Below are 12,033 nucleotides of genomic sequence, written 5' to 3' on the forward strand. Positions count from 1 at the left end.
TCACCAAAGGGATTACAGGTGTGGCTTTGATGCAGAGTGGACTGGAATCAAACATCGGAACCCGCCGTGTCTGAGGGAGTTGAGTGGGCGCATGTATTGTAAGCGTGGAGTACATCGAGGGTGTTTGGCACATAAAAGACCTCAGGCTCCCAACCTTCCTCAGGCAGGAAGAGGTTGGACAGTACCTTGCTACCCAAGGAGGTATACTTTCCAATGCCCTCTGAACAAGTGGGAGGGCTGATGGAAAACAAAGAATGCCCCGATGTGGACGCCAGAGCAGCAGAGTACAACAGACTGGGGAACATTCCCCCCAGGAATAGGGTGACCCAGGGTAGGGCCACTGGCGACGTTTCCCCAGCAGGACTTCAGCTGCTGTGGACCAGCGGCTGAGACGGGAGTGGCAACTGCCGCGATTCTAGCTCTGGTCCACTCTGTGCGCTGGGTGTGTGTATGAACTCTATTTAGTTCATGAGTCTCTGGGTCAAGAAGAGACACATCCAGAACAGGTATAGACCACACGATCTTAAACTTCGAGCCTAATGACTGATTGGATAGACTTTTGGGGTCTTGGGTGAGTGTATGCTACGTGTGGGAGGGACATGAGTCTGTGAGGGCGGACCATGGGAGACTGTATTATTGCTGAGAAATAGGCACTCTGTCCCCCTCATGCCCGTGGAAGGAGGACACGTCCCATTGCTGATGATGGGTTTGGCCACGTGACTTGCTTTTGCCAGAAGAATGCAGGGAAACTGATGGTGCCCTGATTCTGAGCAGAGGCAGAACCTTTTCTGCTTGCTTTCTCAGGCTCCTGCTATCACCCTGAGAAGGCAATGCCCAGGCCGGTCTCCTGACCAGGGAGGAAGATGAGGGTCATGTGGGGCACAGCAAAGCTGCCCCCGCCAAGCCGGCTGGATGAGTTGCTCCCAGCTGAGCTGCCCAGCCCAGCCCAACTGGGATCAGTCAACTCCCAGTGGACCCAGATTCATCAGCCAAATAGATGCTGAGGCTGCGTGCATATTCTTAAGCAGCATGACCGTGGCTGTGGTTAAGTGACACGGAGTGTGCGGCTGAGTTGAGTGGCTTCGATGGGCTTCTTAATACTGTGGCCCATCTGGTCTCAGGCAGCATTGAACATCCTGGCCTCCCCCGTCCCCAAAGCAGGGCAGAGCTGTTTCTGGGGACTTAGCATGTGACGAAGCAGGGGAGACGCGAAGCCCGAGGACGGGCTTTGAGAGAAGCAGAGGAAAGGGCCCAGCCAGGTACGCTCAGTTCCTCCTCCGGAGCCTGCAATCAGCTAAGCGAGCCCCCCCTCAAAGAGAGGGGCTCCCCGGGGCTGGGAATCGGCTGTAGTCTTTCCACCAGGAAGACAGGGCCACAGACGTGAAGGTTCCCCTAATGCACAGCGAAGGCTCTGGGATGCTCCCGGAAAGGAAACCTTTGAACCCTGGTTCCCTCGGGGGTTCCCACACTTACTACCAGAGAAGGCTTCTTCCGTGAACCCCTGACAGCCACGAAAATAGTTTGGAGCTGAACGCGCCGCACGCAGTTTTGGCTTCCTGACTCTCCGAGCTGGGTGCCAAGGTTTCTCTCCTGGAGCAAAGCGCGTTAAGGGGCCTGGCCCGGGAGTGCAGAGGCCCAACATCCCTGGCCCTACAGAAGGTGCCTTCTACCCCTGGCAACCCGGTCCTGCACCCTCCCCTCCCAGCTCCAGAATTCATCCCAGGCCTCACGGCCCCCCTCCCCAGTCCCCCTGAGGCTCAGAGCAGTAGCCCAATCGCTGTCGATGGCAGCCGGCTGGCTCTCCAGACCCGGGTCCCCCTGTGCACCTGCCAGGGCCGCCCCCCAGGGCTCAGAGCCCTGCACATGGCTGCTCCCCACTGGCCCCTTCGCCCAAGACTGGTTGCTGGGTATCTGGGTGCTACACCTGCCCCCTCTAACTCTGCTTTTGCACCAGAGCACAGGGGGCCGCCTGTCTTCCTCTCCCCACCCCCCACGACTCAACTGTGCTCATCCGACTGCCCATCCAAGGGGGGCCTCCCACATGGGGAGGGCTTGGGACCACAGCTGCACCTCATGTAAACAAGCAAACCAACTCAGACGTTCCGTCCAGCGGGCTGAAAGAACAGCCAGACATCCCCTGTACCACGTCAAACCCCGCCACCCCGGCCCCCAGACAACAAACAAACAGGCAGTAAAGGTCCCAGCTTTAAACATTTCCTGGCCAAGGCGGGGTAGTCAATTTTGACGCTGCTAAGAAAAAAATACAGCCTCGTTTCCGTTCAAATGCACCGAATTTATGGCCCAGGTTTTCATTAACTACTGTCAAGCAAGAAGCAGATAGACCAAATAAATTATGAAAAAATTACTTTTTTAATGTACAAAAAGACTTATTTACAAGTTGAGTATGTCATCTCAATTCATCGCATGTAGAAAAAGCTAAAAATGTTTTGGACATAAAATCTGACCGGATGACTCACCTACAGTATTTTCAGGGATGCTGTCTTCTGTACAGACAATATACAGGCTGGGAACAGCTAGTGAAATCCTAGCGCAGGGAAAGACCGTGCACCACACAGAGCCCAGAGCCCTGGAGGTGTCCCAGGGCTGTCGTTTGAAGTTGGCCTTGTTTTTGGACCCTGACAAAGCATTTGCTGTTCTGGGATGTAGAGGCCCAGGTGAGGTTTCGGCCCTGTCCTGGTTGAAGTCAGGGTCATAGTCGGTTCCAAGTTCATAGTGGTGCAGGTGGATTTGGCAAGGTTGCCACGAATTCAACATGGGAAAGGTGTGCGGTGTTTGTACATGTGTGTGGTGGGGAGGATGCACCTATTTACCCTACTGTATGTTCGGGAACAATGTCTTCTGACGCCAGTTCCAAATTCCATTTCCAGGTGGGGCTTGGCCAACACTGAATAGGAGAATTCAGTGATGGTCCCTCAGAGTCCCAAGAATCAACCCCTTCACCCTCCTACCCCCACCGAAAACACCATGCATGTCATCGTTCTCTGTGAAATGAACAGGAGGGCGGCGGGAAGGGAATCCAGAAGATACCACGACTGCATGCTGTAGCTAGGGGGCTGGTCACTGGGCTGCTGGCGAGCGGACAGCACGGCCTGGAGGAACCTGGGCGGAGGTTGCTGTCAAGCCCTGGGGTTTGTCCATGGTCAAGTGGGTGCGTAGTGCATTGGAGAAACAGGCTTGGGTAAACATGCGACTTCCTCGTCCTACTGGGAGACCTCCAGGGCAGCCTGAAGCCGGGCCCCTGGTGCGTTCACTTTACCCAGGCCCCAGGCCACGCTTCAGCTCACCTTGGCCATTCTTAACCCACAGCAGATCCAGCAGCCCCGAGGTATTTAGAAATGTGTTCTTTTCAGGAAGGGCTACATTCTACACGCATGAACACTGTAAACATGGTCTGGAGAGGCCAGGGTAGCTTCTGGGCTTGCCCTGAGTATTACACTGTTTTCTTTCCTTTTTTTGGGCGATACTTCCATACTTTATTCATCCATATACACTTGGACAGTCGGCCAGCTGTAAACTTGGCTTTGCGGGGTAGAGATGCCTGCTCTACCAAACCCGGAATCAGGATGTGCTTCCAAATCATCCAGGTAAAAATTTTTTTCCACTCCATGGCAAGGGATGTTAGAGGCCTCAAGAATTAAGCTTCATGGAAGAATTCCGGTGGGCCATGAATTCCTTTACTTTGCATGCACTGGAACAAGAAACTTATCTTCCTGGATTAGAATACCTAGTATGGCTTTCAGATTCAAACCCAAATGTGGTTCCTCTCGCCTCTTTCCACGTGTGCTTGGAAAGCCCTGGGCCAACGTAATCCTTCATTAGCCAGATGACAGAGGTGACAAAGCCAGAACAGAGTGGTCCTATAAACACCAAAGGCTGCAAAGTGCTGTGTAAACGAGTTTTGCATTCCTGCCTTGCCTTTTCTGTTGAGACTTTTTTCTGAGTTCCGACAGATAATCTAAAAGAAGATCAGACAGGATGCACATAAACCTGCCCTTAAAGCCTCTGTGGTCTGAACCAGCCACTGGCCAAACTCCCTCAGACCTATTTAATACTTTTTGGGGAAAAAGATGAAACGGACGAAAGCCCCGCGCTCTGGGAAGCGCTGGTCCCTCGGGGTCCGCTCAGCGCCAGGGGCCGGAGCCTTAGGTCATCATGTTGAGGAACTTGCTCTCCTCGGCCAGGCTGGTGAGCAGGGAGCTCATGTCCCCGACGGCCATGTTGCTGATGCCCGCGGGGATGGAGGGCAGAGTCAGGGAGTTGCGCGGGGTGGTTAGGCGGGAGGAGCTCTGGGAGAAGCCATGGAGGAGACTGGGGCTCAGGGCCCCCGAGAGCAAGCTGGAGTGATCGCCGTCATCCATGATGGCATCAAAATCAATCTGGGGGGCCTCGAGTAGCTGGGAGTCCACAGTGCTGGACACCTGGTTAAGCCCTGGTGAGGGCAAGGCCTGGGGCTGCGGTGGCTGGGGTCGCATGGCCTGGTAGCCGGCCTGGTTCTCCAGGCCTCCGTTCTGCTCGTACATGTGGATCTGGCCGTAATAGTAAAGCATGCTGCGGTCCTGGGCCCCGCCCGCATCCTGGGGGGGTGCCTGGGGAGTCAGGGCCAACACACCGCCCATTGTCCCCTTGGGCACAGACTCTGTCATCTCCTGGTCGGCCGACAGAGCAGCCATGGCGTGGCCAGCGGCCCTGGCGTAGGCCAGCTGCTGCCCCACACGCACCCCACGGCGGCGGCCAGCTGGGCTGGGCTCTGCGGGTGGCCGGGGTTGCACCAGGCCGAAGCTCGATCCGGCCGCCCCCGTCGGGCCCTGCTGAGGCTCCACGAAGCCAGGCTGGTGGGAAGGCACAAGGCTGGGGCCTTGGCAGTAGCCCTCCTGGCTCATGGCTGTGGCTAGGTGATGGCTCTGCTGTGGGTAGCTCTGGGCTGGGTGAGGTGGTGGCATTCTAGCCAGGCTGGAACTGGGGACGTCCAGTTCCCTGTGGCTGCTGCCCATCATGGTGGGGTCAGGAGCAACTTCCATTTGCTGGGGGAGCCCCAGGTGGCCTGGCTTGGCCGCCATGTTGCTGCAGGATCGGGGAAACTGGTGTGGGGCCCCACCCAGGGGGCTCAGCTGGGGATGAGCTTGGCCGTAGCCGGGGTGGGCGCTGACGGCAGCTGTCATGCTAGAACACTGGCCACCTGCCCCTGGCTGCCGCAGCTGCTGCATGTAATTTACCCTGGGCGCGGAGGGCGCTCCACCGCAGGGCTGCAGGTGCGGCTGCGAGCTATCCAGGACCCCGGGGCTCAGCTGCAGGCCCTGCTGACTGTAGCCTGGGTACTGGCTGAAGACTGGCTTCTGCGGCACCACTGCCAGGTTGCCCTGTGGGAAGGGCGGAGGCTTCCCCTGGCTGGCCAGGGCGTCCACGGTGCCGGAGCTCACCTCGTTCCACTGCACAGGCATGCTGTTTTTGTTCAGGCTGGAGGGGGCCCCGTAACCCAGTGGGCAGCCTCCCAGCACAGGGGCAGAGGGGCCCACGTTGGAGTCTGCAGCCGCTATCGTGTGCCGGCCGTGCAGCCCGGGGCTGGGCAGTTTGGGGTTCTCGGAGAAGCAGGTGCTCTCTGGCAGGTACACCTTCGGGGCGCTGTCCTCCAAGGCGCCACCGGCACGCGCCTTGATGTACTGCACCACGTCGTCGGGCAGCACAAGGTCGTCCTCCGGCAGCCCGAGGCTGACCTCGGGGCCCACGCCGTCCGCCCCCACTGCCAAGGCCTCCATCACTGCGTTCTCGCTGATACTGGGTGGCCGGGGTGAGTAGGGGCCGCGGGCCAGGCCGCCGTCGGCGCTCGCGTGGCTCTGCAGACGGAGGCCTCGGCCCTGGGCGCAGGGCGGCGGCAGCGCGTCTGGGGTCACATCGTGGGCGCTGTGGAAGCGCTGCACCCGCGGGGGCGCCAGGGTGTCGGGTCGCCTCCCAGGATCACTGGCCCTCCGCGCCCCACCTCCTGGCGCCTCGTGGGGGAAGGAGGGCGCCGGCCCCGCTGGCCCGTAGTGCGGCCCGTCGCTGCCCCGCCGAGGACCGATCGGGTGTGGGCAGGCGGCGGGCAGTGCGCGCTCGGGCGCATCCAGGAGCGCCAGCCGGGTCCGTAGGCTAGCGCGCTCCAGGCCGGGCAGCGGGGTGGGGGGCGGCCCGCCCGTGGCCGCTGCGTACTTGGCCCGCAGGCTGTACTGCTGGGCGGGCGTGAGCTGGAGCAGCCCCGGGCCGCCACCACTGCTGCCGCCATACTGGCTGGCCTCGCTGGAGCGCCGCGACGCGTCGGTGGAGATGGGGTCATAGGAGTCGGCAGAGCTGGCGGGGTGTGCGCGGCCGGCGCCCAGGGGCGAGGCCTCGCTGGAGCGGCGGCTGGAGAAGTAGGGGGAGATGCCCGAGGAGCGGCGGCTCACGGTGTAGGCCGAGCTGACCGTGCTGGCGGAGCTGTCGCGGCGCTCCTGCAGGTGGCTCAGCACGGTCAGCTCGCCGGCGGACAGCTCGGACAGCCGCGGGTTGGGCAGCAGCCCGGCCGGCCCGCCGCCGCTTCTGAAGTTTTCCAGCACGGAGCCTGCGGGAGAGGAGAGGGGTCAGCGCCGGGGACTGGGGACAAGGGGCGGTGCTCTGCCTGCTTGGACCGCACTGAGCCTGCCAGGCAGAGAGCCCTGGCACGGGGCCTGGCACCCAGCAGGCACCCAGCCGATGATTTCTCAACAAGAGGAAGAAAGGAAGGGACAGTTAGCAAATGGTGGCACTCATTGCCAGGGCGGCTAGCGGAAGTTAGGAGGCCCGATCCCAATCTAGCACTGCCCACTGGCCCTGCGTTCTCATTCAGTCCCATCCTCAGTTTCTCCAGCTGTGGATGGGATGTGCCTCTTTGTAGCACTGGGTTATCCCCAAGAGCCCAGGAGGGCCCTGGCCACAGCCTCCCTGCATCCCCACCATCTACGGATGGGTGTTGCCAGGTGGGCTCCCCTGGGACTGAGTTTACCCAGCAGGCTGTTTAGAGGGAGTGTCCTGAGACCCACAGCCACGGCGGGGTGGTGCGGAGAGGCAGCAGAGTGGTTAGGGAGAAGACAGCTGCAACGCAGGCCCACCACCAGCCGCGGCTCATCTCACAGGCAGCTCTGGGCCTTGAGCAGCCTCTACACCCCTGCAGAGATCTGTCCCTGGATGTGGGCCATGCCGGGAAGGGTGACCTTGGGTGAGGCAGCTGTCAGCACCCCAGGCAATCTCTGGAGGAGGTGGGGAGTTGAAGGCCATCTGCCGGCAGTTCCCTCGACAGCTGGGGCAACGAATCCCACCTTCGAGGAGGAGCAGGGTGGTGCCTCTCAGGGTCTCCTCTTAATAACTCAGTGCCACGGTGCACACTGGGCCCTGCAGGGCAGTCTGGAGGCTCAGTGCCCCAGGGTGTCTGGCGTCCAGCGTGCAGCCTGGCACAGTGGCACTCAAGAAATGCCTGGTGAAGACGTCTTCCACCTCAAAGCCTGGCCAACGCTTCCCGAGGCTGAGCACAGGGCTGCCCCCTCCGTGACGCCCTCCCTGCGCCTCCCCAGCTGCCCTGCTTTCTCTCGAGCTACCCTGAGCTCTGTCCTCGGCGCTACTTGCTCATTCGGCATCTCGTAACTTGGCCTTCTAGCCACAGGGACAGGGAACGTATCACTGTCCTGCCGAGGGCCTTTGCTGTGGTGTGCGTGGCAGATGCCTGATAGACAAGTGGATAGCTCATGAGGAAGAGCAAGAACTGAGCTGGGTCTGCCTGCTTTGGGGCTCATGGGGATGCAGCATGGTGTAGCCGGAAGAGCACGGGCTTTGGAGCCACCCAGGCCTGGGCTGAGTCTCAGCTCTGCCACCGATCTGAGCAAAGCACTTTCACCTCTCTGAGCCTCAATTCCCTGACCTGTGCAATGGGCTCGTAAGATCCATCTTCTCCAGGGCACATGATGCCCAGTGGGTATGAGCCTCATCGTGCTGCCCTGGGCTCCCTCCCACCCCACCCGCATGCCCAGGGCCTCCACTCACCACTTGCCGGCAGGGGGGGCAGCTTGGAGTTCCGGGTGTGTGGAGCCGGCCCGGCCCATGAGCAGGAATCCTTGAGCGACTTGAGCTTCTCCCTCTTGAGCTGCTCGAACCGGTGCACGGCGGTCATGTGTTTGCGCAGCTGCAGGCCACCGGCAGAGGGGGTGGCCAGGGCGGAGGTGTCGGCCCCCGGCGGCGGGTCCTCCAGGGCCGTCAGGTCTGCCAGGCTCCCAGGCCCTGTCCCCGGCATCTCCACGCCGCTGTCATTGTTGGGGGCACTGCCCAGGGGAGAGGGCTCGCTGCTGCAGGAAGACTGGGCCCCGGGGCTGGACTGACACAGCTGTGGGAAGTGTGGTGAGAAGGCACAGACTCAGAGGGGGCGAGCACCCACTGGCCCCGCCACCCACGCTGCACCCTTGCACACCCGGAGTCAGGAAGCTGCCATGTGGAGGAGCTTTCAAAGCATCACTGCTCTGAACCTCGGCTTCCCCAACTGTAAGCGGGACCCGAACTGACTCCTGGAGAGAGTCGGTGGATGGATGGAGACCACCCGGCGAGTAGAAGGCAGCGGGTAATCGCCAGGCACCCACCCCCCACCCGGCCCTAGCCCCCTGCTATGCTCCTAAGCTTTCCCAGCCAGCGTCTGGGCCGGAGCTCTCTGCCTGTAGAGCTTTCAGTATGTGGACCCTTTGAAGCTGAGCCCCACAGAGGCTGCCGCAGCCGTGTGAAATTGACAGGAAAGAGGAGACTCAAGTACCCCAACAACAGCGATGGGGGGTGGGCCGCTCGATGAAGCAAGAAACAGTGAAGGCCTGCTACCTGCCGTCTGCCCAGCAGGCCGGAGGTGGGTTGCTAGAAAGGGAAGGGTTGGCCGCGGAGGGTGCAGCTGCTGGACACAGCCCTCGCCCTTGACCTGAGTGGCCACCCCAAACCAGCCCGCCCTCTGCAACAGGGTGAATCGAGCCGAGAGCTTGTGGCACACGTGTACGGGGTGGAGCCCCACAGAACCTGGGCTCCCTCCACCGTGACCTGGGATCTGCGACCAAATGAGGCTCACCTGGGATGCAGCATCCTTGGTTCATTTCTAACCTGAAGGCTCCCAAATTCCAGACCTTTCCAGGGGAGCTGCACACAGCACGGCCCACATCCCTCACCTCGGCACTCAAGGCCTTCTGTAGGTCAGGCCCGCCCTGCTCCACAGTCCAGATTCACACCTCCACCCTGCCCTGACCCTCACGCGGGCTGGGACCCCACCGCTTCCTCCTGTGCCTGCAAGCTTGACGCCTGCTGCCGGCCTCGAGCTGTTCCGACGGCCCCACCTGCGGTGCCTGCGGTCTACGTACCCGAACCTGCCTTCCCGGCCGTGAGGAGCCTGGACAAGCGCCCCAGCCCCCCTCACTCGCGCCACCGCGCCCAGAGCCCACCCCGCTGCTCCGCTCACCTCAGTACCGTCTATCCTTAGGGGAGGTACAGTCAGGAGAAAGAGGTGGAGACAAAGAACAGGTGGTTAGAACAAAAGGGGTGCAGGCCAGAGGGGCAAGGACACAGAGACAGGACAGAGGGGCGGGGGCAGCGGCGGCGGCGGCGGCGGCAGGTACTGGTTGGAAAGGCAGACACCGGGTGCCGCCCCACCCCCTGCAAACTGACCGCGTCGGGGCAGGCATCCCCGTCACCCACGGCCTGCCCAGCAGAATGGGACCTGGCACGAGACAGGTTCCGTGGGGGCCCGAGGTGGCGATGGGGGCCCGCTGAGCTGGAGAGAGGAGGGACATCCTTGCGCTCCTGATGCCGCTGGGCACGGCCTCCTGGGGGCGGGGTATGGACCGGGCCTCCGCTGCGCAGCCCTGCTTACCCCGGAGCGCTCGGTCTTGATGGCTTTGACGTGCAGGCAGTCCTCCACGGCCTGGCTGGTGCTGCTGGCCTCGGCGCTCTCCTCGGAGCCCCGGCCAGGCTCGGCGCTGGCCTCGCTGTCCCCATTCTCCCTGAGCAGGGGGGTGCGGAGGTGCACGTCGTTGCGCTGCTTCTTGGTGACGTGAGCATCTGGGCCGTGGACCGTTTTCACGTGCTTCCGGAGGGAGCTGGGGTCCGTGTACCTCTTGGTGCAGCCTGGGATCTTGCAGATGTAGGGTTTCTGGAAGAGAAGAGGCGTTACGGATGGGATAGGAAGGCAGACTCCGCGTGGGAGCACCGCCCCTCCTCCTGAAGCCGCGTTCTTAGGCAGAGCTGGCGGCACTGTCGGAAGGCGGAGCCACGTCAGCCCCGCCCCGCAGGAGCCCCGCCCCACAGGAGCCCCGCCCCGCAGGAGCCCCGCCCCGCCGGCTTCGCCTGCCACCCTTTCCTGCAGGTAAGCCTGTGGTTAAGGGGGCCCCACCACGGACTGGGGACATGGATCACAGCCTGCGGGGGGAGGGGACACACAGTGCCTGGTGTGATCAGCATAGCGATTGGGGCGCTGGGCTTTCGAGTATCAGTAGCGAGTGTATTACCTCGTTATACGTCTGTGACACAGCACGAACACCTGCTCTCTCTCATGAGGAAAGACAGGTTCAGAGAGGCAAAGACACTGGCCCCAAGTCACCCAGGAGTGGGATGAAAACTCAGGTTTCTGAACCTCGGTCCTGAGCTCACACACACACACACAACGACATCCACATATAGACATACTCTGTCTACATGCATACATGGACACAGGTACACACATGTATGCACATGCAAACACACATCCATGTAAACACACACACTTACACACGTATGTAAACACCCACACGTGTACATATACTTACAAATACATATCCACACACCCACACACATAACACATACATCCACATCCACACACATGCACATACATACTTGCAAACACACATACCCACACACACCCCTATCCAAGGCTAGCTCCTGTCTTTAGACACTCTGAGGGGTTCAGATACCTTTGGGAAGTCCTCAAACTTCCTGCCAGCATTGGAGCAAGTCCCTTTGGGGTCCAAAATGTATCAAAACGTCTAGAAACATCCTCTCCTGAGTCTACCTGAGTGGCAGCAGTTGAGTGGCTGGGCAGGGACTGGAAGGCGGGCACAGAGCCACCACAAGCTCCCACCCGACCTTCCTCCCTGGGCTCCCTCAGCCCTGCCTGGGGCTCTGGCTACCGGGAGAGACAGAGGCTGCTCTGCGCCCCACGCGGGGAGGGACTGACAGCTCCGCAGGCCCGGGCGGCACGAGCGGCTGGAGCGTGTCATCCGCGCTGCCAGCCTGTGGGGACAGGGCTGCCGCTGCGTGCTCAGTCCCCACACCAGGGAGCGGGGGGAAGTGGCACCTGGCACCTGGCCACCGACTGGCCTACAGGTGTCTAGAAGCCGTGGGATGAGGGTGATGCATTCACGAACGTGTCCGCGGGGCCCCAGGCGCACGCCCGCCCGCTGCCCGCCTCCCTGGGGCCGGGTACCTCGTTGGAATGGGTGCGGTTCTGGTGCTTGGCGCGGTCCGAGGCATTCGAGAAGGCTTTGTTGCAGCCCTCATGCTCGCACACGTACGGCTTCTCCCCTGTGTGGGAGCGCAGGTGCGTCTTCAGGTTCTCCAGGCGGGAGTAGGCCTTCGAGCAGCCCTCAAACTGGGAAGAGGCGGGTTCAGTCAATGAGGGCGCCCCAGATCCACCGCAGGGAGCCTGACCTGGGGGCCGGCCCGCTGCCACCTCCCCCTCCCCGACATTCGCTCTGCCCCGCACGTGCAGCCAGGCGCACGGATCTCAGCGACAGCATCTACCTTCCTTCCTGATTATATAAATGACACGTCGCGAAAACGTGGAAAGGACAGGAAAATGACACCGTCCACGGCCCAGGTACAGCCGACACCCAGGCAAGTCTCATTCTGGGGACTCTGCAGTTCATCCCCGCACGTTTTTAAAACCCAAATCGGGAACTTCTCGAGCGTTCAGTTACTTATTCTGCTCGTTAAAATCAACAGCACGTTGTAAAGACTCTTCCCATATGATTACAAACT

At 61.1% G+C, this 12,033-nt stretch overlaps 1 protein-coding gene across 4 annotated transcripts in view; it reads right to left on the reverse strand.

Annotated features, from left to right (window-relative positions):
- Window positions 1-2,351: 2,351 nt before the first annotated feature.
- The window catches only part of GLI2 (GLI family zinc finger 2), a 248,308-nt gene continuing 238,626 nt past the window's right edge, over window positions 2,352-12,033 (reverse strand). For all 4 annotated transcript variants that reach the window (XM_082396096.1, XM_082396093.1, XM_082396095.1 and 1 more), the window contains 4 exons: window positions 11,480-11,644; window positions 9,893-10,171; window positions 8,044-8,380; window positions 2,352-6,592 (listed from right to left, as the gene is read on the reverse strand). In XM_082396096.1, coding sequence (XP_082252222.1) covers window positions 4,164-6,592; window positions 8,044-8,380; window positions 9,893-10,171; window positions 11,480-11,644 — 3,210 coding nt within the window. In that variant the 3' untranslated portion in view covers window positions 2,352-4,163. The remainder of the gene's footprint in view (window positions 6,593-8,043; window positions 8,381-9,892; window positions 10,172-11,479; window positions 11,645-12,033) is intronic.

Source organism: Balaenoptera borealis (assembly GCF_965194805.1).
Source record: "Balaenoptera borealis genome assembly, chromosome: 6".
Lineage (NCBI taxonomy): Eukaryota > Metazoa > Chordata > Mammalia > Artiodactyla > Balaenopteridae > Balaenoptera > Balaenoptera borealis.